This window comes from Peromyscus maniculatus, chromosome 6, assembly GCF_049852395.1.
Source record: "Peromyscus maniculatus bairdii isolate BWxNUB_F1_BW_parent chromosome 6, HU_Pman_BW_mat_3.1, whole genome shotgun sequence".
Classification (NCBI taxonomy): domain Eukaryota; kingdom Metazoa; phylum Chordata; class Mammalia; order Rodentia; family Cricetidae; genus Peromyscus; species Peromyscus maniculatus.
Genome location: NC_134857.1, coordinates 47,517,421 through 47,545,123, shown reverse-complemented (window position 1 = coordinate 47,545,123; position 27,703 = coordinate 47,517,421). Strand labels below are relative to the sequence as shown.

The following is a 27,703-nucleotide window of genomic DNA, read 5'->3' as shown; positions in this document are numbered from 1 at the left end:
GAAAAGAAAAGACAGGACATGTGAAACTGGGAAGGAATTGTAGTAGGAGAATAGAGGAGGAATTGGAGAGGAGGGAATAGAGGAGTGGACTCCATCAAACACCTTATATGCATACATGAAATTTTCAAACAAAAAATTCTAAGACAAGGAAAAATCAAAATTAAATAAAATTTAAAGTCACGAGTCAAAACAGTCTAACATTTCTTTATGAAGTCAGGCTTATTAAAAAAACAATGAAATGTAGTCCTGACTGCTTCATAGTCATAAAATATAACTACAGTAAGGAAAGGTGTAGAATCTGCCAGTTTTTATTGTGGTATGTCTTCTTAAGAACAATAACATCTTGCAAAGAACAGCTCAGACTTTGGTGTGAGCCAAATTGCACATAAACATAAAAAGTAACATTCTTTTTTCTTATAATAATAATATTAATTTTCCTCTACTCATATTTTTTCAAATAGTTTTCATCAGTGATTTTTGTATTTGGCTCCATGTTGGGCTTTGTTCTTAACTTTCTGAAAACACACCAAGAAAACTTTTTTTTTCATTCTTTCCATTTTGTTTTATTGATAATCTGATTCTTTCTCTTCCTCTTTAAGGAAATCCCCAGAAAGTATATCTTTGTAATGTTTTCTTTGAGTTTATCTTATTGTAGTGCTTTCTCTTTGTTCGTATCTATGATTTATGCAATCTGGGTAAATCCTGGCTTGGGGCAAAGCCACAACAAACTTTCATTTATTTAGTGAGTACAAAGCCATCACTGGTCTTGTCTACTTGGCCGACTCTCCTTGTCATGTCAGCCTCCCACATTCCCGGAGTTCTCAGACTTAGATCCTGTTCCTCTTTGGATTAATGATTCATTAAATAGAGCCCTGCTCTTCTTGAAACAAAACGTCATGTACTGTAATGATTCTGAAAATAATCAGAAAATCCAGGGTGTGTGCACCAAGTAAATTTCAGTCAGTTGCTGGTTCATAAACTTTTAAAATCTGTCATTTGGGCTAGAGAGATGGCTCAGCAGTTAAGAGCACTGGCTGCTCCCCCAGAGGACCCAGGTTCAATTCCCAGCACCCACACAGCAGCTCACAACTGTCTGCAACTCCAGTTCTAGGGGATCCAAACCCCCACACAGACATACATTCAAGCAAAACACCAATGCACATAAAATAAAAATAAATAATTCCCAAAAAAGTTAATATACATTTTTTAAAGTTAATAAAAAAAAATCTGTCAGTCACTAACTTGGGGTCCACAATTCTCCACTTTTCACAGTCAGCACAAGAGGACAGTCACTCATTATGATGATAATCATGAGATTTTCCTAGAGAAATATTTAGTATTTCTTACTCACTAAGTAGAAGGTTGTATACACAGACCATCTAGAAGGTCTCAGTCATTGTCATGAAAATATAACTTATAAGCCAGTCTCATTACTGTATCTACCTCACGATAACAAATAACATTTATGGTATTGTATGTGAATAAATGTTATTTATGTCACTTATTGGTGTTCTATATATTTTTACAAAATTCTTCTCTTAAATTGATTTGGCTTCTCACATCTGTAAATGGAACCTTCCAATATATCAAGTATTACCAGTCACATCATAGATTAGTAAATATGTAAGCATACATTTAACATGCCCATTGAAAAGCTCATTCTCATTGGCTGTACTAAATTCTACTTAAATGTTGATTTTTTTATGTAATGTCTCATTGATAACACAACGTTAAAGCTTTAAGAATAGTCACCCATTTCACATTTTAGGATGAAGAATGTTTTATTTGTCCCACACTCAAAATGGTCATATTGCACAATTATATAATGAACTCTTTAATTATTATTTGATCTCTATTCTTCGTAATCTACTTTGTACTTGAATAGACTCTTTTAAATTCCGGTTTTAATTTTATGCCTTCATTCTCAGATCTTTGATAAATTCAATATGAATATTTATATTTATCACTTTCCAACTAAATAATGTTATTGGGAAATCATTAAGATAGTATTATATTACAAGCTTTAGGTACATATATATGCAAAAATATAAATATTAATTTAAATTTTCTATTAGAAACTCAGAAGTGTGAACTAAATCATATATTTGCTCTTCAGTATAGATTTCTGGTGTATCACTAAAAGTTATATCATATTAACATTCAAAGCAGGCCTCCATAGTACCTTGGAGCCTGTCAGATTGTATCATTGGGCCAAGAGGTAATGTAATGTCTCCATCCTTATGCCCATACAGAGTCTGTTTCCTGAGCCCCTGTCCATTCAGAGTGGGTCTGTGCAGTTCCTCAAAGCCCTGTGGGAGAAGACGCAGGCCAGCGGGACCCAAAGCTTTGAAGATGCCATGACAGAGTCCACATTTCCACAGCAGAAGGTAAATGCTTTTCTCCTCACACATGGTATTTTAAGCCAAGAGTCAATATTGTGTTCAAATGGTTTACATTTGTTCTTAACAGTTACATTTTCCCTTCTTTGTTTCCCTTCTGTTATTATCAGAAAATAGTTATTAAACAATTACCTTTGGAATTTGATCTTATTGTACCTACCTGTAATCCTATCACTCAGGAAGCCAAAGCAGAAGGATTACAAGTTCAAGGTCAAGCTGGGCTATATAGTGAGGCCCTGAGTCAATAATAGCAATCACCCTCGTGGTAGCAATACTATCACCTTCATGGTATACTGAAACCTCCTTAGCAGGCAGTTGTACCAGAAAAATATCACAGGGCAGAATAGACCTGGCTTTTGATAGAGGGCAGGTGTGGTACAGGGACTCTGGTGAGCTCAGAGTTTCCTGTGAGAAAAACCATGGGGCTGTGTGGAGCAGGGAATGCTTACTGTAAGCCTGACCAAAGACAGGAACCATACTGGGAAGGCTGGATTACTTTGGGGTTGATGAAGGTGCCATGGTTTGACGTAATATGGACACTTTCAAATCTCCAAATGTCATTAACCCTATTTAATGTGCTGTGTGATAGAATAAAGAGGTGCATGTTGAGGAATTAAATCATGGGGCAAAACGCTTGTAAATGCCATTAAGGGCTTTGTAGAAAGGACAGGAAGAACCAGATAAGCCTTCTGCCTTCAATATCTCTCCTTCTGCCATCCACAGAGGAGGCAGAGTTCAGTGTGCATTGGGAACAGACCAAGCTCTTACCACACATCACACTTTCCAGGACCTTGGTCTTAGATAGCCTGGCTTCTGGGACTGTAAGAAATAAATTCTACACTGGGCAGTGGTGGCGCACACCTTTAATCCCAGCACTCAGGAGGCAGAGGCAGGCGGATCTCTGTGAGTTCGAGGCCAGCCTGGACTACAGAAGGAGTTCCAGGAAAGGCACAAAACTACACAGAGAAACCCTGTCTCGAAAAATAAAAATTAAAATTAAAATAAAAAAAGAAAAGAAAAGAAATAAATTCTACAAGTGTCTCAGCCCAGCATATTTTGTTAACACCAGCAGATGAAGATAGGAAGGTGCCATGTTTGTGCATTTTGGTGGTTGAAATGGTTGTCACAGAGGAAGGTGTGACAAGAGGTATGGATTTGGGAGTCACAAGGTAGCACTTGGTATCATTTCTGTAGGCTGGGTCACTCAAGAGATGATGCATGTGGGAAATACAGATGGCTACTGAGAACTTCTCTGACCATTGCTGCCTTCCCACAATAAGCCATGTCTAGACCAAGCACTCTGATTATTGGTTTTACTCTTAAGAATTCCCAGTGATGAGTGTCGGATGCCAAGTGGGAAATCCAGAGTTTTTGATATATTTGACCATTGTCTCTAACCTCATTTTACTGATTTTTTTTAAATTGTACATTTTCATGGAGTATTATGGAATACTTAAATACATGTATATCTTGTATAATATTCAAATTAGGATAAATATCTCAATGTCAAACATTTAGTATTTTGTGAAAAAAATCAAAATCTGTTATTATAGCTCTTTGAAATGTATATACACTGTCAACTATCTATAGTCACTCTACTGCACAATGTCTGTCTCTTGTCTAGCTATAACTTGGTACCATCTGGCCAACCTTCCCCTTCTCTCCCTCCACTGGTTCTGCTTTTGAGAAAGGAAATAAGCATGTCAATATTAAGTAAAGTCAAACAAGAACTTGGGAGATGTCTCCTTGGGTAAGGGCTCTTGCTCTACAAGCAAGAAGGCCTGAGTTCAAAGCCCCAGCATCACATTTTTTAAAAGGCATGGCTGCATGTGCTTGGACCCCAGGGACCTGGGGGCAGGGACAGGAAGCAGATTCTCAGAGGCTGCAGATAGCCAGCCTCACACAAACAGTGAGCTTCTGCTTTAGTGAGGAACCCTGTCTTAGGAATGAGACAGAAAGCAAGAGAGAAAGACATCAATGTCCTCCTCTGTACCCTGCATGTCCATGCACTAGCATGTGCACACACACACACAATGCATGTGCACGAACAGGTGTACACAGTAAGGTAGAACAAACAAGCGCCAAATCAATCCAAACCTGTTACATTGTGAAAATATCTCTTACATGAGGGATAGCCAACAGGATGCCTGAAGAAAACAGAGGAATAGTCAACTTCTGTTCCCCTGTCTTTTGGCGTTGGTTTAAGAATATGATGCTTGGTGTTGAGAGAAAAAGGAAATCCCACAACCACGTCAGCAGAAAGGAAATGAAATTCTTTGCATATTTCACTCAAATTTTCAACTGTTATATTATGCTTAAAGACAATGCATCCAATTCTTACAAATTTTTTAAGCATTAGCTATTTTAACTGGCAACAACAAGAAAATTAAAACTTGGCACCTACTTCAAGTTCTAAGAGATTAAAAAATTACTTGGCAATCAGTTTTGTACTTGCTGTTACTGTTATTCATATTCTTGCTTCATGCCAATAAATATCCCTCCAGGGAAAAGTTAACTGTAAAGCCAATTTTTGGAAATGTTCTAAGTTTCATAATTTGGTTTATTCATGAGAGAAGAAAAACGCTGGTGTCTGGGATGTACGTGGTGTGGCAAAGTTGTCTGTCCCAAAATTTCTCAATCATACTTCCTTGCTACCATTCTCCATATTAAGTTCAAAATAGCTGAGACTTGTGCAGGAACTTCTTTATTTCCATAGTATGTTCCAGAATATACACAAACACCACATGTGCACACACACACACACACACACACACACACACACACACACACACACACAGACATACCCCATGTATTCACATACACACACAAACACACAAACACACACACACAGAGACAGACATACCCCATGTATTCACATACACACACAAACACACAAACACACACACACACACACACACACACACACACACACACACACACGTATGTGTATGCACAGTGGTATGGAAGTGATGGCATTTGTCTCTGCTTCTGAACTTTCACTCCAGTCTAGAGAATTCAGGCTCTCAAGAGAAATAGGTGCTCAAAAGAAGACACATCTGAGAGAATGCTTGAGGATCTAGAATATGACTCTGTAGTATTTTTAAATAGAAACTTGGAATTTTAGAACTGAGGTCTGTCACCAAGATTCATGAAATTAAGACCATGTATGATGGCTTACACATGTTATCCTCCCACTTACCTGAAGCTGAGACAATAGCAAATATCTGAGGGCAGAAATTTCCTCAAATTTATCATTTTATTTCCGTGGTCATACGGTACTTGACCCAAACAATAAGTGTCCGTTGAGCAAACAAATACTGTCTTGTCCAAATGTTAAAATTGGAAACAAGGGGACCTGTTGAAAGTCAGTAGCAGAACTGGAGCTAGACTGCATACCAAGGTGACAACAGGGCTGTCACCAATGCATCTGGTTCTTCTCTCGTCTGGACACAGGCGAGCATCACATTCTTGAAGCATGGCTTGGCCTGGAGGTTTGCCCCAGCCCATGAAACATGAGAAGAGTTCTGTGTCGTCCCAGTCCTAGACTTTTAAATCTGAGTGTCTGTGTTTTCTCCCTTCTCCTACCCTGGTGACTAGAAGCAATTACTGATACTAGCTTGACAGAAGGTGGAAACAGCCTGGGATTCTGAGCTCTGAAGAGAAGACAGCTGATCCCATCACTTGTGTTGCATGAGAAGGACCAACATTTTGTTCTGTCGAGCACTGAAATTTCGTACTGGTTAGAGCAGCATTCCTTACCTTTCTTCCTCTATACACAGGACTGAGTAGCATGACCTGGGGTTAAAACCTGCCTTTGCCACTCACTGGGGCCTTTGTCTCTGTGCCCCAGTTTCCTTTTGTGTCCCCCACCCAGCCCCCACTGCTGCCTCTCTCTCCCTCCTCTTTCCCTCCTCCCTTCCTCTTTCCTCTTGCATCCCTCCTCCCTCTTATTCTACCCCTATTCCTGTTCCTGTCACTCTCCCCCTATATAACACAATTCAAATCTGCCTTAGATGCACTGAGAAAAATTCAGAGTAGAGATAGAAAGATTAATTTCAAGGATAATCTCTTATAATTTTATAATTTAATCAGACCAACATTATCAGAGAGCATTCTCCAGATTTCCAAGAATTTTCAACATAAAATTCAATGCATTTATCATTTACAAATTCTTACCAATCTCACAGAAGAATTGAAGTGTAATATCTTTATATAATACTATACTTCAAAGTTACAAAACTATGAGAAAAAAGTTAGTATTATTTGTATGATGCATATGTTCACTGGTTCAAGTGAAAAAATATCATCGCTAGATATTCATGGCACAAAAAAATTTGAATGAGATCCAAACTTTTATTAACCTCATATTTTATATCAAATGTTATTATCTGTGTCTTAGTTATGCTAGACCATGACCAAGACAACTAATGGAAGAGAGAGTTTATGAGGGCTTACAGTTCTAGAAGGTAAGAGTCCCTGACCATCATGGCAGAGAGCACAGCATCAGGCAGGCAGGCAGGCATGGTGCTGGAGCAGTAGCTGAGCGCTTACACTCTTATCTGCAAGTAGGAAGCAAAGATAGAGACACTGGGAATGGTGTAGGCTTTTGAAACCTCAAAGCCCACCCCCAGTGACACACCTTCTCCAACAAGATCATACCTCCTAATCCTTCCTAAACAGTTCCACCAACTGGGGTCCAAGCATTCAAACATATGTGCCCTTGGGACCCCTTTTATTCAAACCACCACAGTCTGTCTCCCTAATGAGATATGTCTTACACAAGAAGTACACTTTGCCCCCAAAGAATCATAAACATATAATGTCATTCAATGATATGTGTTGGCTGAACAAAATGAATGAGCAACGTTACTAACTAGAAATAGAACTATTTTAGAATTATACATATTTGTCTAACAAAAGAAATTAATTATTAGTAATGAAATATTAGAAATGTTTTTATTTAATTTTCAATTAAAACCAGAATATACACTGTCATTTAATATTTAGTCTTGTTTGAAAGCATCAATATAAAAGCATGGATTTTGTCTGTCGGTTCATATGACCCAGGTATCTAAAGAGCCTGCCTGGCTCACTGTAGCCATGAAAAGTAACAATGACCTACTGAACAAGTAGAACACCAGATGAAAACAACAAGTAGAGTCTTACAAATAAGGAGTTAAAATCAACAGTACACTAATATAGTGTAGAGATAAAGAATCCTTTTACAGTCAGTTGGTGGCAGATGCTCATGCTCCCAGTACTTGGGAAGGTGAGAGACCCTACATTGCAAGTTCAATACCAGTCTGTGCTCCTTTGTTCTTTCTTACAAAACAAAAGAAAAAAAAACGTGAAAAGGTAAAAAGGAAAGTAGGAAAAAAGAACCCTATTGAAGTAAATAGTACTAATAACAATAATATTAATCTTATACTGAGTATTTAGGATGTGTCAATCACTGTCCAGTGTTGTTTTTAACTAGGTGTTGGACCCGAGAATTTCATGCATTTAGGTAAGTAAGTAGCACTGAGTTGGATTCTCGGCCCCCAATTCCAGCATCATGACATAAATGCATTAGCATTCCTATTTTACAGTAATTAATTATGTAGGGAAAAATGAATTTCCTCAGAGACACAGAACCAGGACTTGAAAACAGGGTTTGAATGAATGTGTGATGGGTCAGTTCCTGGATGGGAGTCATAAGTAGTAAAAGGATGTCAATGATTCCTGAGTTAATTCATGTGTTAACTGATTTCCAATTTAAATTCTAGTGGGGTGATTTCTGAGACTTTGAAGTAAGGATAAAATATTGTCAAAAGGGACCAACAAGCAATGGGTAAAAGCACTGACTGTAAACCTCATGCCCTGAGTCTGATACTAAGAACTCATGGTAGAAGAAGAGAACTGACTCTCAGAAGTTGTCCTCTGACCTCCACATATGTGCCAGAGCACACATGTATCTGCATGCTTGTGCGCGTGCACACACACGTAGTTTTTAAAATACTAGTTTAAGTTTCTAAGGTTAAAAAAAGTGAAATAGCTGTAACCTAAATATCAAAATATAACAAAAAAGTGTAATGATTAAATCACCCTACTTCTTCAAAAAAAGAAATAACACACAGTCAAATAGAACAAAGTGTTTAGTCCAGAAACTATGAGGAATATGTACACACAGTATGTTAAGGGGAAAATATGTAAAGGAAGTTAAATATTTTCTTTAAAACTTGCAAGAAAGAGAAATAAATATCAAATCCTTAGCACTAACTTAAACATACAGAAAAATGTCAGGACACGTGCTGTAATGAAGACTCAGTGGTATATTGTTTGCTGCTCTAGCTGGTGGTGTGAACCTGGGAGAGCGGGGCCTAAAAATGAGGCAGGCTAAAGTCTCATGCAATAGCCAGCTTTACTCAGAACAGCAGTTTACATTCTGAGCCTTAAGAAGTCACCTGAGTGTACAATCACAGGGACAAGCCCCACATGGTGAAAGCATGTTTTTTTTTTCACAGAGGCATGTGAATAAATAACAATAGCCAGCTGTAACAAACAATCTGAAGTAAGCTCACTCCTGTCTGTGATACCTGGGAGGTGCACAGAACTGCATTCCAAGAACAACCGGGTTACAGGCAAACAGGGATCGCAAGACTCTTGTCTTTATTTGGAGTTTTCTCATTAGGTCTCAGAAATCTCCTCACATCGCTTTATTCATGCACTATGTTCCGGCAGTATATCCACAATCGCGCTCAGCATTGATGCTTCTACCAGAGCTCCTATCTAATAGGAAGGCGTGAGAACTCAGAGCGCTAGGAGCTGACACAGAGGAAACCATAGAAAGAGGGGGGTGGTGACACACAGAGAGAAATTATGGACCAAGAGATCACGTGTGCAGAAAATACAAAACCATTTAATTTTTAGAACTTATAATGAGGAACAAGAAGTTACCTGATGTAAGATCAAGAATCACCTAGACATGAAAATGCTATAAAAATATCATTTATGACAAAAATAAATCTATAAGGAACGTAAAGATAATCATTTAATAAAAAAGGTACCATGTTTGCTACTTCTCTTATCTCTGGGCTAAAATACCTGACAAGAAGCAGTTGAAAGGAGGAAGGGTCTCTCTGGCTGGCAGTTTCAAGGGCTACACTCCATCAGCTCAGGGAAGACGGCATGGTATGAGCAGGCCACCAGCTGGCACATTGCAGATTCAATCAGGATACAGACAGCCCACAGAAAGTGGGGCTGGGATTGGGATTTAAAACCTCAAGGCCCACAAGCAGTGATCCACTTCTTCCACCAAGGCTCCACCTCCTAAGAGTTTAACAACCCTCCCAGACAGCACTTTCAGCCAAAGGCCAAGTATTCAAACCCATGAGTCCATGGGTACACTTAACATTCAAACCACAATAGAAAAGAATTCTTTAATGAACAATTTTTTTTTTTATTAACAAAGGCCTTACTGGAAGACCTGAATTGCTGAAATGTTGGTGTTTTTTTTTTTTTTCTCTCTCTCTCTCTTTTCTCTTTTGACTCTTTGGGGGACCTGCTACCCAGCTCCCAAATAATCACACACTGAGATGTATTCTTATTTATAAATGCCTGGCCTTAGCTTGGCTTATTTCTAGCCAGCTTTTCTTCACTTAAAATTTCCTTTTGCTGCATGGCAGTGGCGGTGGTGCACACCTTTAATCCCAGCACTCAGGAGGCAGTGACAGGGGGTCTGTGAGTGTAAGGCCAGCCTGGGCTACAGAGTGAGTTCCAGACAGGCTCCAAAACCACAGAGAAACCCTGTCTCAAGAAAAAATTTTTTTTAAATATCCTTTTGCCTCTGGGATTTTGTCTTTCTCTATTCTATATACCTTCTTTACTTCTTACTCCATGGCTTGCTGTGTAGCTGGGTGACTCGCCCCTAATGTCCTCCTCTCCTTCTTTTCTCCCTGATCTCTCTTCCCAAATTTCTCCTCCTATTTATTCTCTCTGCCTGCCAGCCCCACCTATCCTTTCTCTTTCCTCACCATTGGCCATCCAGTTCTTTATTAGACTATCAGGTGTTTTAGACAGGCAAAGTAACACAACTTCACAGAGTTAAACAACTGCAACAACATAAAAGAATGCAACACATCTTTGCATCATTAAACAAATGTTCCACAGCATAAACAAATGTAACACATCTTCAACTAATATTCCACAACACTGAAAAGATACGTCATTCATATGAATAGGAAGTCATTATCACAACGAACATTTTTCCATATGAAAATATGAATACAGTGCTATTCCTGATCATATCAGCAATAGAATTTCTCCACTCTGATTCTGTTATTGCTGCTAGTTTGTTTTTGTTTGGGTTCATCTGGAACTGAGGACTGAGCAAAGGGCCTGGTGCATGCTAGGTAAATCCTCTAACACTGAACTACGTGCGGTCAGCCTTCTTTCCACTTTCTATTTTGAGATAGTGTCTCACTAAATTTGTCCAGGATGACCTTGAATTCACAAGATCTCTTTACTTGAGCATCCTGAGTATCTAGGGTAGCAGGCCTATGCCACCAGGCCCAGCCTCTTCATGCTGATCCTAAATTGTAAATGAACAGAAGAATTGTAAGAAATAAAAGTAAGGAGGAAATTTTTCTATTCTGAAAAGAAAGCTTATTCTAACCTATGCTAGTTCTTTGTTGTTGTTGTTGTTGTTGTTGTTGTTTTCTGGAGCTGAGGACTGAACCCAGGGCCTTGCGCTTGCTAGGCAAGCGCTCTACCACTGAGCTAAATTCCTAACCCCTCCATGCTTGCTCTTATTGCTTCAGAAGTAAATCAACAATAAAGAGTAGAATCAGAAACCTGGCAAAGTGGTGCACGCCTTTAATCCCAACACTCAGGAAGCAGAGGCAACCGGATCTCTGAGTTCAAGTCCAGCCCCTTCTACAGAGATAGTTCCAGGACAGCCAGGGCTACACAGAGAAACCCTGTCTCAACCTCACCACCATCACCACCACCTCCACCTCCACCACCACCACCACCACCACCACCACCACCACCACCACCACCACCACCACCAAAAACAAGATTAGAGTCTGAGCCAGACATGGTGGTACACCATTGTAATCCCAGCACTTGACTTGAGAGGCTGAGGCAGGAGAATCATCAGAGTGTTTTAAATCACACAGGACTACATTCCAAAACTCTATCTCAAAGCAAAAAGAAATAAAGAACAGAGTCCATAGCCAGTCTTGAATTCCATAGGTAACAGAAGAAAGAGTTCCGGTCATCTAAAACAAAGTTAAATATTTATAAAATAGCATGATGATTTGTGTCTTTACTAGGTTCAAAAGGTAGAATTAGGTCCATCTCAAACACTGTGGAGAGAAATTGAAGACCTAAATATAATTAGTAAAATTTTACACTAATTAGAAGAAAATACCAAAAGTCATCTGAAAACTTCAGGACAAGAAAAAATTTAGGGCACAAATGAGCAAAACTCATAAAGAAAATATGAATAAATTTAACTACCTAAAAAGTTTAATTTCTGTCTAGTTAAATACACTGTAACAAAGTTAGAGACTTTGCTACACAAGCTGGAGAAAGTATTTGAAATACTTCAAGTGACCAAATCATGGAGGACAAGATGTTCAGACACAATGTCACTGAAGTGACTGATTTAAATGTTTTTAATGTTGTGCAATTTTATAATAGCCAGATTGACAAAAATAAAATCTTGTGATAATACCAAGATGCCCAAATTGACAATAATAGGAAAAAATGGAGATTTCATATACTATTAATATCAAAGCAGGTAGACCTAATTAAAAGTACTTAAGAAAAATCTATGTAATCATTAGTTTGACAGTCAGAGTGAATGAGGAATAATAGTCTTTCCAAAAGTCTTAATCACAGTTAAGTTTATCAGGAAAAAAAAAATACTTAAGCATAAGGAAGTTTTGTATTATAATACAAAAATATTCTGTCCTAAACAAGGCATAAGGCTATTTCTTCAGTTACAGCCTTCTTTAAAAGGCAACTTGAGCCAGATCTGGTATCACAGGACTATCACAGTTTCTTGGGAGGCCAAACCAGGAAGATCACCAGTTCAAGGCCAGCATGCACCACAGAGTGAGTTCTAGGCCTACCTTGTCAAATGAGCAATATCTTGACTCAAAATTAAAAAGCAACCCAAGGAGATACATCTCAGTGGCAGAACACTTGCCTAGCACACACAAGGCCCTGGGTCTAGCCCAGAACAGCTCCCCACACCACCCCTCCAAAGTGATCTGGCAGTAGCTGGTTACGTATTATTCATATGTGCTAATACCATGTGCTTCCACGTCTAGGCAAAGCATTCACACACCTGCAACAGGAAACACATGCAGAGATGTGAACTCCAGTGTTGTTTGTGTCAACACCTTCAGGAGCAGCACAAACCTCCAACAAAAGACTGAAGAAAAGCATAGTCACAGAGCTGGGCTTAACAACAAAAGGAGCGTATGAAATACAAGATCAATTTTTGGAATATAAGATTTCAATGAGGAAACTGCAAAACTTACATAAGCCCTGTGATAGCTTGCATAAATTTTTAAAATGCATCAAGCAGTCTTAGCTTGCTATAAAAATACACTTCAGAATCGGGCTACAGCTTTGATGGATGGGGTTGCTTTTGGGTAAACAAGACAGAGAAAAGCAGGAGAGTCTTGCTGGTGAGAGGAGTTAAGGAGATCTCAAATTCACCTGAGATTTTATCTCATTTTACTTATATATTGTGATTTTTGAGGTGGAGTCTCTCTAAAGTCACTAAGCAGTCTACCCTGGCCCCGAACTCCTTATCTCTTTGCCTCTGCTGGAATCACAGGCATGGACCACAACAAACAGCGCTGTAAGTTTTTATTTAAATAATCTGGAAAAAAAATACCATTTTTCCCATTTAGCTGAGAAGCTCGTAGTCATTCATTACATTATTCTTTGCACATGTTTTTCTGTCTTCTTAATTTTATTAAACTAATAAATTTAATCTGTCAAGGAGTAGAGGATTACACATAAATTAAAGATTTAAAAAAGATAAAAAAGCGATCATACATAATAACATAAAATATATTATTTGTACCAAACATGAGGGAACAGGTTTAATATCCTTAAGATAAAACTCTATTCTAAAGAAATAATATAAATGTACATAGAACATAAGATATTCAAACAAAAAAATGTGAAATAACTTGTAACTCGTTTAAATGGTTGAAGACCAGATACTAAAATTATTATCCACATAAAGGGATGTTAAGCAAGTACAACGGGGGCTGGAGAGATGGCTGGGCCGTTAAAGGCTAGGCTCACAACCAGAAACATAAGAAAGTACAGCTATTATAAACATTTTAATGGTATGAAACAGTATCGTTAAGTGCCGTAGTTTAAGTTCCAAGATTACTTACAGGAGGCTTACCTGTTAAAAGAACCAGGGAGACCTGGGCAAGTACTGTCTCTAAAGCACTTGCCTCACAAGTGAGGACCCGAGTTTGGATTCCAAGAATCTACATAAAAAGTTCGGCAAAGCAGCACATGCTTGTACTCCCAGGGATGGAAAACGGGGAGGCAAGACCGACGGGTCCCTGGGGCTTGCTGGCTAGCTAGCCTGGCCTTCTTGGTGATGTTCCAGGCCAACGAGAGAGCCTGGGCTCAAGGGAAAGGTGGGAGGTCTCTTTCCCAGTTTGCTTCCTCTTACTGTGATAAAGAACAGGCCGGAAGCACCTTGGGTCGGAAAGGGTTAGTTCGGCTTACGTGTCCCAATCACAGTGCACCACCGAGGGAAGCCGAGGCAGGTACTCCAGGCAGAAACCTGACAGCGGGAACTGAAGCAGAGTCCATAGAAGAGTGCTGCTGCCCTGCTGTTACTGGCTTGCTCTCTAAGGCTTGCTTAGCTTGTTTCCTTCCTTCCTTCCTTCCTTCTTTCCTTCCCTCCTTCCTTCCTTCCTTCCTTCATTTGCTTGTTTAGTTTTCTTTTAAAAATATTTTTATTGTTTTGAAAATTTCATACACTATGTTGTGATCATATTCTTTTCCTTCCTCCAGCACCTCTCAGACCCCCTCCACCCACACGCCAAACTTCAAATCTTTCTTCAAATAAATAAATAGCAAAAACAGCACAGACCGCCTGCCCAGGGAAGGCACTACCCTCAGTGGGCTCAGCCCTCCCACATTAAATGCCACCAAGAAAATGCCCCGCAGACTTGCAGACAGGCCAATTTGATGGAGGCTTTTTCTCAGTTGAGATCTCTTCTTCCAGATGACTCTAGCTTGTATCAAGTTGATAAAATCTAAACAGCATCTCTATATATGCATATATACACCTGTGCACACTCACACACACATACAAGGAAATGTACACGTGTTAACTCTGCTTAATGGAGAAACCTTCCTCATGACTACTCAGCATGTGCTCATAAAAAAATTGCATTATTTTTTAACTTTTATTTAAAGACACACACACATACCTTCACACACTCACACACTCAGTTGGTATACAGCAGATACTCAAGAACAAAAAGCAGTTTTAACTGACCCTGTGAACTTAAAGGCATTTTTACTACTACAGCGTTCTTCCCCTTTTCTTATTAAACTCGGACTTTATTTGTTTAGAATGTATTTTTAGTATGTGTCTGCATGTATGCATGCTCTATGTGAGAGGGTTCCTGTGGAAGCCAGAAGAGGGCACTGGATCCCCTGCAGCAGGAGTTATTACAGGGCTTACAAAGGTACTGAAAATCAAATACTGGTCCTCTGGAAATGCAGAGTTCTCTTAACCACTGAGCCGTTTTTCCAGTCTCCCAACTCTGCATTTTAGCCCATTGTCCTTCCAAATAGCTCCCTCTCTGACCAAAGCATGTCAAATATTTGCACCTGAATAAACTTTTGAACCCTGTTCTCTCCAGCCCCTTGCCCCAATTCCTAGTTGCACCCAACACCCCCCCCCCCCCGTGTGGTTCACCCCTTAGTCACTTAGTCACTAACGGAACACCTTTTCATGGCCTCTTCCAATAGACTCTTAGTTACACCTTTTTAAAAAAATCTCTTTAACTTTGCCTCTGCTGTTTTAATAACACCCTCCCGTTTAGCCTGGTTCCGCACTCATGGACTCAAGCCCCTGCTCTGCATCTAGGCTTCCCACCTAGTTGATCTGACACTGGCTCACACTGCCTTCCCTGGAGGCCTACTTTCCACAACCCTCATTAGTTTGCCTTACCAACACACACTGCAGTTTCACAGAAGGCTCTGAATGTTGCATCCTGTGCATAAGCTCACCATTTACCTACCTGTGCATAAGCTCACTATTTACTTACCTGTGCATAAGCTCACTATTTACTTACTTGTGCATTTATCTGTTCAAGCACATTAACACCATAATTTGAAACACTACGTCTAAGCCTTTGGGAGCATCCGAAGGTCTCATTTTGTTCCACCCAGGATTGAAGCTTCACTTTTATTTATGCTTCAACTCTCTGACCAGTTGCCCTGGGAACTGTCAGATGTGTTTGAAACAATGTGGACTGAAAACAAATCTCTAAATGGTAATCAGCTAGGACACATTTTTTTAGAAATTTTATCTCAGCAGCAAATGTCATTTAACTATTTTTGTTTCCATGACAGGCACAGTCTTGGAGACCTCATTTCCATGGCATATGGGATTTCCCCATGCTTTGGGAACTGGGTCATGTGCATCAATAAAGATGCCATCTCTCTCAAATTCTGGCCTGTCAGCAATCCCCCAGCTGTCTGGTCCTCTGATAATCAGAGCTCTGCTCCCCTCAAAGGGATGGACAGCACATGCATGGATGGAATTATTAACAGCATTTTTTAAATGCTCCATGGAGGCCATCATTTCTTCAATAAATCAATTGATCTTCCTTCCTCTTTATAAAATTATTTTATAATAGACTTCACCTATGTTAGCAGATTTTTTAAAGTAATTTTTAATGTTTACCTATATAAAGCAATAGAACTTAAGGTTTTATATACTTCTTTGTTGTTTGCTTTCTTTGAGATAGGATCCCATGTAGCTCAGGCTAATTTTGAACTTATTTAGCTGAAGCTGTCCTTGAATTTCTAAGACTCCTGCCTCCATATCCCATGTGCTGAGATTATAGGTGTGTGCCAACATGCCTTAATACTTTTCTTTGACCACAAGAGAAACTCACCTTTAGACAAAATGTACAAACTACTATCTACTGAGCAGATTTTGGGTAAGCTTCCCTGACTAAGAGAATGATTTGCAAAGGCCTTGAAAGGAAAAACCCAAACAATGAGGAAGTGGGGAGGAGGGAAACCTTTGGTATATTAGAGTGTTCTCCTCCAAATTTGTCAAATGTCCCATTTGAAACAAAAAAAAAACAAAAAAACAAAAAAAAACAACAAAAAACAGAATTGTGAGCACACCTTCACACACATGTGTGTGCATGCATGTTTGTATTTTCACATAGTGTTCTTTTATTATAAAACATACTTGAAGTATTTTTTCATTTGTATAACATTCTTTTGGAGGGGAGAGCATATGTCAGGAGGCATATGAGGAGGTCGTGTTGTTTTTCTCTTCTACCATGTGGGTCCCAAGGATTGAACTCAGGTTATAAGGCTTGGTGGGAAGTTCCTTTACCATTGAGCTGTCCTACAAGCCCAGAAAAGAAAAATGTAGAGATAAGAAAAAATTTAAAAAGTGAAAATGCTCAATGTCTTTAAAATTCCATCAGAGAAATGTAAATAAAAACTACAAGGAGATATCTCTTTACCTGGATTCAAAGATGAAAATTAACAAACTCTGGATAGAATATGGAGAAAATGGGACTCCTAGACACTGTTGGTGAGAATGCAGACTGGTGCAGCTGCATATGGAAAAGCAATATGAAAGCTCCTTTAGAAACTAAAGCTAGATTTTTCAGAGGATTCTACTATCCTGTGTCTGGGTATGTAACCAAAGGAAATGGTGTCGGCCTACATAGAAATGTCTACCACGTGTGTGCTGCCGCATTATTCACAATATCCAGTTCTTGGGATCACAAAGAGGGGTGTGAATAAGTCAGTGAAGAAGCTGCCAAGGAGCTCATCCAGTGATTAAGAAATAAGCAAAGTGAGGGCTGCAGCCAGGAACTGTTGATCCCAAAGATGGGAGGAGAAAGACCATTGACTCAAATCATCACGGCCAAGTTAATTAAAGCAAGCAACTAATTAGAGCAAGCTTTTTCTATTCATGTACATGGGCTGTGTCCACCTAAGTTGGGGTTCAAGAGATCAGCATGGGGTGTGAAGAAGACAAATTTTTATAGCTCAGGGGTAGGGGGCTTTCAAATGGAGAATTTGGCAGGCAAAGCAGAGTTACAGGAGCAGAACATAAGCATAACAAGTTAGTCATGATGGCCTTCTGAAACAAAGACTGGATTGCAAGGTGGTCATAACAAGGTAGTCATAACAGCAGGTATTCATAAAACCCTTTTTAAAAAAAATGGTGGAGTTACAAGATGGTTATTTGAAACAAAGGCATGGTTGTTGTTTCCTGGAATAGGCAATACAGAATCATTTGTTGTTAAGGTAACAGGTGGAGGATACCCCCATCCTTGAGAAACAGATTTAATCATAAACAGGAATGAGCCTAGCTTGTCTTTACTCTAAGATGGCTTTTAAGCCATGAGGCAGACTGGTTCATCAGAACTAGAAGAGAGAATGAAAAAATGTGTGTGTGAGTGTGTGGGCACATGTGTGCATATGTGTGTGATAAACTATCACTCAGCCACAGAAGAAAATCCCAGAAGAATACAGTGGGGCTGCTGGGCACTGAAGAGCAACTATTTGGATCTGAGGTAACAGTTTGTCCAGCTGTGATCAGACAGTTGGGTGCTGAGGTGCAATTCATCTCAAGCTAAGAGAGATGTATTTTTGAGATGATCAAGGGTAAAGACACAGCCAAAAACTGAAAGTTCAAATTACTGAAACTTAAGTTTCAAAATACTGAAAGGTATTTTCTTACCTGCAAACCAGTTTCAGAAATGCATATGCAGTCTTCAGATCCAGGGTGGGGATGCATTATTTTCTGAGAAGATAGCTGATTTGTGTTATGTTTCTCTTCACAAGAGTCCTTTGCCTCTCCTCCCAGACTCAGCAAATACTCTGCAATTGACTTTGGAAGCAACCACAGAAGCATTTTCACAACTGGTCAAGGTTAGCAAAGATAGGCTTTGGGGAGGCAGGGTAGATGAAGCTAACTTACCATATGTGTTCTCACCACACTCTGAGAATAGGCTCACACTGCAAAGTTATAATAAAAGAACTGTAGCTTAACACAGGATAGGTTTTACCGTGGTGCATATAGCATCAATAAATCTTCACAACCATAGCCAAATATTCATTCCTCTGCAATTGGCATGATTGACATAGGAAGAGAGGTTTGAAGGTGAGGGGTCCTTGAAAGGAAAGATGCAGCCCTTAGGCATTTCTACATGCATGCCTGTTATGGATGCCTTGGGACCACTGAGTTTGGAAGTCCAACCAGATTCTGAATCTTGCCTCCCTAAACACTATCCCTACCTTCAGAAGAATTCATTCTTTTACCTTAACAGCTATCCTTCAGGGCCCCTATTTAAACAATTCTGGCCCCATGACCTGTTATGCTAAGTGATTACATATGATTTTGTAGCCACAACGGACCTAACTAAACGACAGTTTATTCACCATCCAAAACCAGATTTCTTTCATTGTTAAACACTGATCTGTTGTTTTTGCCACCCTTGTTTTTGAATACTCGATTCCCTTAGAAAATCATTATCCTTACTTACACTAGTCTAAGAAAATATACTATCATCCCTCTCTATCCACTGTCCACATGTACCTTACTTATCTTGTGCGTTTGCTTTAAATTATTTTTAAGTTAGCATAGAAGTGTTTTCTCAGTTAGCTGATAGTCAGGTCTATCATCATATCATATTTCCTCCGTGTTTCTCAAGCCAGACTGATAATGAAGCATGTTGATTTTACTACTGTAGTGAACATTCCTTCACAGGCAGCCAGATGTTCTGCATCAGTCAAGGGATTTTTTTTTTAACTTTCACAAATACTTAGCAAAATAACTCTATTCCTAGGGGAACTGAGGTATGCAGTCCCTCTGAAATGTCTGTTCTAATCCAATGGAGGTTTACGCTGCTTTCGAAGTGATCAGTGCAAGCCTAAGGTTTCTCTACTTTATGAGAGCAGAGGGGATCTCCCCACTGCTTTCATGGGGAGCACATAAGTTCTTGCAAACACTGGCACTAACCTGTTTTTATGCAATATCATAGTGTGGTGACTAAAAATACAGCACCAGAGCTTGACTCCTGTCCCTACCATTTATTTATCTGCTCTTTGATTGCCCTGTGCCTTGGCTTCTTTACTGGCATGTATAACCTTATCAACATACTGCAGAATCACTTCATTTTAGTGTCTCTATGCCTCTCATAACCTGTGGGGTCGAGGTCCTCCAATTCATGTCTGCATTCCCCACACCCACTACGGCTATATATTCTTAATCATAACAAAAGTTTCACTATTTGGGAATGAGTTTTATTTTCCCAGATAACCCAAAATTTATCTGTGCCAGGATGCATTATAAAAGGAAACGGCTCAATTTGACTATGTCTCAGTAAAAACTAAACTGCAGTCATGGGAAGATAGTTTAATTGGAAAAGTGCTTGAACCTGAGTTCAATTCTCAGCACCCATATTTTTAAAAACTAGGCATGGTTGCATAGACTCGTGATCTCAGCATTGGGAAGGCAGAGGCAAATGGATCCTCCCGACTCCATGGCCAACCGTCTCACATACTTGGCAAATTCTGGGCTGGTTAGAGATCTTGTCTCCAGTAAAGGTAGATGGTACCTGAGAAACAATACCCCAGATTGTCCTCTGAACTTCACCTGCTCCCATGGACATATGTGCGCGCGCACACACACACACACAATGCACACACACACACACACAAAATGCACACACACTCATGCACCCACACTTGTGCACATACAAAAAAATAAAACAAGGTCTCATGAAAGCAATGAAACTTGTTTTTTATAGTCTTTTATTCTATGATTAAAAAAAATATTCTGAAAACAATTCTAAGATACTCATGAGAAGTTTTTGAGGAAAGGCCCAAAGGATTTGATTTTTTTTTTAGACCTTGTGCCTCTAAATGTGAATAGTCATTCAGGTTTAACATTCACTTCAAACTATAAATTCTAGTTTGTCCCTGAAAGTTCAGAATAATCTATATCTCTTCATGACAGACACGTGAGGAAAGAGAACAGCCAGTCCGTGGTATTTGTTTTTAATGTTAGAATCCTGAGTTGCCTGTGAATTGGCAAACGTGTGGTTCTAAGAATATATCACTCCTTCCCCTGAACAATTATATGAACATGGAGTGATCTCTGTTTTATTTGAATTCAGGAAATAAATACTTTTCAGAATCTAATTATTTTCTGTACATTTTGATTTTTATATTCAATATAAAAATGCTGTTTCTATTGAGTATCAGTCTAAAAGGAAGAGGACCTGTTTTCAAGAAAGAAAAATGTGCATGCTGAATGACAATCCATGGAATCACCTGATGCCTCATATAGATTGTGGGGGTCCTGCCCCAATCTTTTCTCCCCAGAGTTCTCGAGGAGTGAGGGATAAGAGATTTAGATAGAAATATAGAGGGGAGAGAGACAGATAGAAACACAGGATAGCCTCGGGAGGGCCTGGATCCTTATCCACCAGCCCCTTCTGTCTCTTTTAAAGGGCTTTTTAAAGGAATGCCAAGGGGCAGGGCAAAAGACCTCCCCTTGCTAGATCAAAGCATACCATACATCCAAGTGCAGACCCTTCCAAATACCTGGTAGCCACGCATGTGGTCAAGCAATCCTCTAATGCAGCTGTTGGGTAAAGCAAGTTCAGATCTCACTAGGAAACCTTTGTGGGCCTCCACAATAGAATCTGTTGACTCCTGTGAAAACAGTGCTCACTGTAGTGAACTCAAGTGTCTCATGCTCACATAGCTACCCCTTCCCTGGAACCGAGGACAGCATTAGGTCAGCACACCCACCAGTGCTGATTTCCCTGAGTACTTCCCATGCTTAGGGAGCTACTTCAGATGCCAGGTTGAGGCTAGAGCTGGGGCTCCATTGGTAGAGTGCCTGCCTAGCACTCAAGAGACCCTGCTTCAATCCCCGGTACCACATAAAGCAGCAGGCACAATGATGTTCGCCTGTAACCCCAGCACTCTGGAGATGGCAACAGGGGGATCAGAAGTTCAAGGTCATCCTTGAACACTAGAAGTTCAACACTAGCCTAAGATACAGGAGATTCTGTCTCTAAAAAACAGAAGGAAAAAACAAACCAACAAAACACCAGCTATTACTAGTTCCTGGAGCTTCTGCAAATTTTGCAACTGGCGCTCTTACTGGGGTGAACTTGTATCACCGCAGCTCTGCCAGTGAGGTGGTTTGAATGAGATGGCCCCATAGGCTCCTATGTCCCCAGTTGGTGGAAATGCTTGAGAAGGATTAAAGGGTGTGGCTTTGTTGAAGGAGGTGTGTCACTGGGGGGGTGGGCTTTGAGGTTTCAAAAGCCCAAGCTATTTCCAATTAGCTCTCTGCCTCCTACTTTCAGCTAAGGATGTGAGTTCTCAGCTACCATCCCAGTGCCCTGCCTGCCTATGGCCATGCTTGCCTGCCATGATGGTCATGGACTCTCCCCCTCTGCAACCGTGAGCCCCAAATGAAATGTTTTCTTTTTATAAGTCGCCTAGGTCGTGATGTCTCACCACAGTGATAGAAAAGCAGCCAAGGTACCAGGTGATCCTAATAATTATAGGCCATGAGTTCTCCCAAAACACCAACATGGAGGCAAAGGCTATAGTAACCCCTCTGATGGGGTTCCATACCCACCACCCATCTGTTAATGTGCTGGGCAGATTTGGATTCCCCAAACTGCAGCTCCTTTTTTTTTTTTTTTTCCAATCTAGAAATGAACCCTTCCCTCATGGGCTTCTTAGGACGTAGGAGCCCACAGAGTCTCTTAAAAATAACGTAGCAGAGTGCCTGGCGCAGAGCGGGGCCCTGAACACAGCAGTGGTAAGCCCAGCTCGTCACAGACCTTGAAGGCTGTCTTTTAACCTCCTGCTTTGTTGTCTCTTTCTGATTTCAATACCTTTGTGGCCTCTTCGGGATTTTTTTTCCTTCAGTTTTCACTGCCTTAGATCTGTGTCCCATCAGAGCCCGAGTCCTTCACTGCCATCCTATGTGGGTGTCTAATTATCCCCTAAATGGACACACCCCACTGCACCCTTTCATGTCGGTACCTCATTAGAGTGCTAATTGGCTCATCTTGTTATCTCCATCCCGTCAGCGGCGTCCCTTTCCTCTGCACCCCCTCTCAGTCCCCGCGCCTCTCTGTGCCCACGCCTTTCTTCTCGGTATTAAACTCTTCCTTTCATGCTTGTTGTCATCCCTCCCTTTCCGCACAGCTCATTACACCCCTCCATCTGTGAACTTCATTATCCCTTCCCATTTTTATCTCATTACCTCCTCGTCGTGCGCATGTGATTAGCTCCTCCATTCACACACAGCACCGTTCTCTCCCTCCGCTTCTCATCATGCGCTGCCACCCCCACCCTCCCCATTTAAAGCTCCCGTTTACAAACCACATCATGCCCCCGTGCCTTTATCATTACACTCATCCATTTATGCATCTCATGACATCATTACCGATGTGTCTCTCGGTGTGCGTTTCTGTTTTGTCTGCCTCATTACGGCCCCATCAAGCATGGGCATGTCATTACGGCCCCCTGAAACATTCATGTTGCCTCACATCCTTCTACGTTGGCATCCCATTACATCCACTGTTCCCAGATTTGACAACCAACTAACAAAAACAGGCAGACAAGTATGTCTTGCTTTTAGAAAATTCAATATGTTTCTCGGGCACGTAACATCAGTGTTTCTGATACGAGTCATTTATTTTGGAAAAATTTACATATACTTAGTTAGCTCAAAGATCCAAAGCATTATATTTTATGTATGTGAAAAGAGGCTTAGCTTCATTTTTAGATATCATTTGCACTACTTTTGTTACTTCTCTACAGTTTTCGAAGTAGTGTAATTACCCATGACGGCTGTAACAGCTCCTCCCTGAAGTTCGGGGGTCGCAGTATTTTGCAATTGGAGTGGCATACTGGAAGCCGAGAGGAAGTGAGGATGTTTCCCTCAGAATGCTAGTGAATGGCAGGAGCATGAACTCTGATCCTCGGGCTCCAAGTCTGCCCTCTATACTGTAGCACTTGGTGTGCACCTCCCCCAAAAGCCCTATGTGATGTAACCCCTGTGTCATTTGATAAATACACACATGCATCATGCGTACATAATAGTAGTAATAATAATAAAGTTTCAAGTATGTTTATGAATGTAGATCACCTCATTTTAGCATCCATATGCACTCCCATTGTGCAAATAGACCACAGTTCGCTGTATCCATTTCTCACACACAGAGTAACTATCCCACTGATGATATCCACCTCAATCACTGTTACTTCACCTGTGCTTAACGCTGAGCTTCGTCTGTTGAATGACTAAATGAAGACATTTAAAATTCCAGCAGCATGGATGCAAAGCCTTCTGTCTAAGGAAAACATGGCCCTTTCTCTTCTTTTCGCCTCCCCGTTCAGAATGCTCCTGCCTCAGGATAGCCAGTGTCTCTCCGACCTGCACTTGAGCTCGACACACACAAGCCTCTGCACATGCCTCTCTGTGGTTTTCCTCTTCCCGTGGGAATAGACTCAGCTTGCCCACCGCAGCCACTCTGCTCCGTCATGACAGGGCTTTCCTTGGACATGCAGAGAACCCTTGCCCTTCATGTACTGTGCCACTTGTGGGGTTGTGTTTGACACGCATCTTGCAGAAAGCCTGGGAGGTTTTAGGAGTGTTCCTTCCCCACGTTTGTAGGGGTGCTATCAGCACTGAAATCAAGTGGGGCTCTGTTTTGTTTTTAAGTTCTCTCTCTCTCTCTCTCTCTCTCTCTCTCTCTCTCTCTCTCTCTCTCTGTGTGTGTGTGTGTGTGTGTGTGTGTGTGTGTGTGTGTGTGTGTGTGTGTGAAAGCATGCCACGTGTGTGCGGGTCTCCGTGGAGGCCGGAAGAGAATGACAAATGCTAGTTGCACAGGAGGCCAGACCCTGGTCCTCTGGAAGAGCAGCAGCAAGTGCTCTTTACTGCTCGCCCATCTCTCCTGCCCACTAGAATCCATTTCATCTCCTTTTTTTACCACTTCAAGCAGTCACTACAGTGACAAAATAATTCTTAAAGCTAGATGTTGCTCAAACGTTGACATGCATTGGCATATCAAAATGATTGGCACCTAAAAATGGATGCTCTGGTTCCCAGAACCCAGAACACTTCTCACCATGAAGAGGCAGTCATGGGGGAGAACAAACTGTTCTCTAGAGAAATGTGACTGCTTTTTAAGAAGCAACCACTTAAGAAGTCATCGCAGACTGTTGCAAGCACCTAACACAATCAAACCCCATGCATTGACGGTCCACAAAAGCCTATTCAGACACAAGAAGAAACTTACGTTCTAACTCCCAGAGAACTCTGAGCCTAGAAAGGTTTCCCCATGTGAAGTGGAAAAGAACCCCTGGTGTTCAGCTGGTGGAAATGTGAACATGAAGGTCATTCTGGAAAGCACTTTGGCAGAACCCAGTGACATTAAGATACGCATGATGCAAAATGTTTAATATCTCATGAAACCAAGTTTCTGGGGTTGAGCAGATTATTATTTTCTGAAAGCAAATAGCCTTGCCAGTTCCCTTTGGCTTCTGTTGTTAGCACTGAGGCAACACAATGAGAACCAGATGTCATCTAACACGTTATTGGGCCTGCACTACAGGCAAAGAACCCTGAAAAGACGAATCTGGTCACTCATGTAGGGAGGGACAGCAGCCTCCTTCTCACCTTCTGAAAGGAGGGAAGAAAGAATTTATGCTCCTTGGGAAGAGGCTTGTATTTCTACTTTTGCCCGTTGGAATACTCTCCAGGGGAAAGATGAGACCAAATTCTCTACTGGACACCCAAATAGACGTGGATTTCTCCATGATCTTTGATCTCATCCCCACATTGAATCATAAACACTTCTAAGAAAATAAATCTCCCTAGATGGTATCTCACTTTCTAGTCAGCCATAAAGTTAGGTCCTACCATTGACTAAAAATTTCTCAGAAAGCCCTAACTCTGTAGAAACATACACACAAAACATAAACACACACGAATCTTCTCTACATGAACGAACACCTTATGACCCAGGAATTCGATTCTGGAGAGACTGTCCCCTAACCATCCCTTCTCATACCACAAAAAGACAGGTGAGGATATTATGTTCCATGTGAGTACAAAGGTTATATACCCCTTGGTATCCATTACCAAGGGAATGGTTAGAAATATGGCTGGTGGGCACAGCACTATGAGGAGAGCTATGTGCACACACACACATGTATGTGTACATACATATTTGTGCATGTAGAGGGTACATTCACCCATGCTTACACATAAGGGCAAGCCACCATCAAGTGTCTTCCTCCATAACCCTCCATATTATTATTGTTGTTGTTGTTATTTGGATACAGGGTGTCTCACTGTTTCAGCTAGAAAGGTTTGCCAGAGGGCATCTTAGATCTACTTGTCTCTGTCCCAACCTTTCAACACCGGGCTAACAGACATACCGCATTTGGTTGGCTTTCATCTGAGTTCTGAGGATCCGAACTCAGGTCCTCATTCCTGTGTAGGCAGCACTTTACCCCCAAGCCCTATCCCCAGCCCTCATGGGGAGATCGTGAGTGAAACACACCAAGTGGAGTCCACAGTATAATACCAGTTGTAAAACTGAAAATACCACTAAACATTGACACATGTTTTTCAAGAACAGGTATTGGTCCCAAGATACAAATCAAAGGGTAAATATTTATATAAATGAACCTCGTTTCACAATGGCTTGACTTAAAATCTCCCAAACTTTTGGTGACATGAAAGTTTAACCAAATGCAGAGTTCATGCATATTCTTTGGAAAGCACATTGGGGTGTGCACATTTCTGAACATGCTCAATTTAAAGGCACAGTTCAAGGATGGGTGGCCAACACATTTTTGAGCATGCTTAGCTTGAGGTCATGCACACATGTTCAAAGCTTAAAAAGCTGGTCAGGAACACTTTGAGCATGCTCAACTGTGTCAGAAAGATGGAGGACAGGAATGCCTCTGAGAATGCTAAGTTTTCTTCCAAATGTGTAGCAGAAAAAAAAAGGAATATCTTAAAGGTGTATTCATTAAGAGCTCATGCCTGCCTTGCTTAGCATCATAAAAGCCATATGCCTTGAAGAGAAATTATAATTCCAATTTTGAATTTTGGGTTATCTATGGCAAGACGCTCTCTTGAGCTGCTCAGCAGCCAACAGCTAGCCAGGAGACCATCAGGATAAACAGCAGCCATCTGTGCACTGTGGTGGTCACGTGACTTCCCTGAGGAGAGGCAAACATCTACACACCCCAAGTATGACACCAACAGACTAAAGAAAAACTCCATCCAAGTACAACAAGTGGAACCATTGAGTATATTGGGTTTATATACAAGAATGTGGACCTAAGCTTATTTATAGGAGCATGTGTGAGCACAAATCAGCTGCATGACCAAAAAATCCTACCCATCACATAGGTGGTGACCTCCATAAAGTCCTACCCATCACACAGGCTGTGACCTCCATAAAGTCCTACCCATCACACAGGCTGTGACCTCCATAAAGTCCTACCCATCACACAGGCTGTGACCTCCATAAAACTTTATAGAGTCCCCCTTCAGTTACTCTTCCATCTCTCTATACTTTATTACCTCCTGAGATTCATAGCTGGGGCAGGATCATATGCAGTTGGGGACTGAAGAAGGCCACCAGAGTGAGTGACTGGGTGGCTAGAATCTCAGACGAAGGCTTTGTGCAGGTAATCACACCTGCTCTGATGTCAAGTTGGTAATGGCTGTGCCATGTCTAGAGGATGGAAAATTCCACAGCACTAAACTATGATGTTCATCAGGAGTCCTGTTTGTTTGTTTGTTTGTTTGTTTGTTTGTTTGTTTGTTTCTCAACTTGATGCAAACAAAGGTCACCTGGGAAGAGGGAGTCTCAGTTGAGGGATTGCCCAGGCTGTATTACCCTGTGACATATGTCGTGAGAAATAGTCTTGATTGTTGACTGATGTGGGAAAGCCTTAGTCTACCATGTGTGGTGCCACCCCTGAGGAGGGGG

At 40.8% G+C, this 27,703-nt stretch overlaps 1 protein-coding gene across 4 annotated transcripts in view; it reads left to right on the top strand.

Annotated features, from left to right (window-relative positions):
• Veph1 (ventricular zone expressed PH domain containing 1) overlaps positions 1-27,703 on the top strand; it is a 228,359-nt gene that overhangs the window by 159,636 nt on the left and 41,020 nt on the right. For all 4 annotated transcript variants that reach the window (XM_076574202.1, XM_006972627.4, XM_076574200.1 and 1 more), the window contains one exon: positions 2,253-2,387. In XM_076574202.1, coding sequence (XP_076430317.1) covers positions 2,253-2,387 — 135 coding nt within the window. The remainder of the gene's footprint in view (positions 1-2,252; positions 2,388-27,703) is intronic.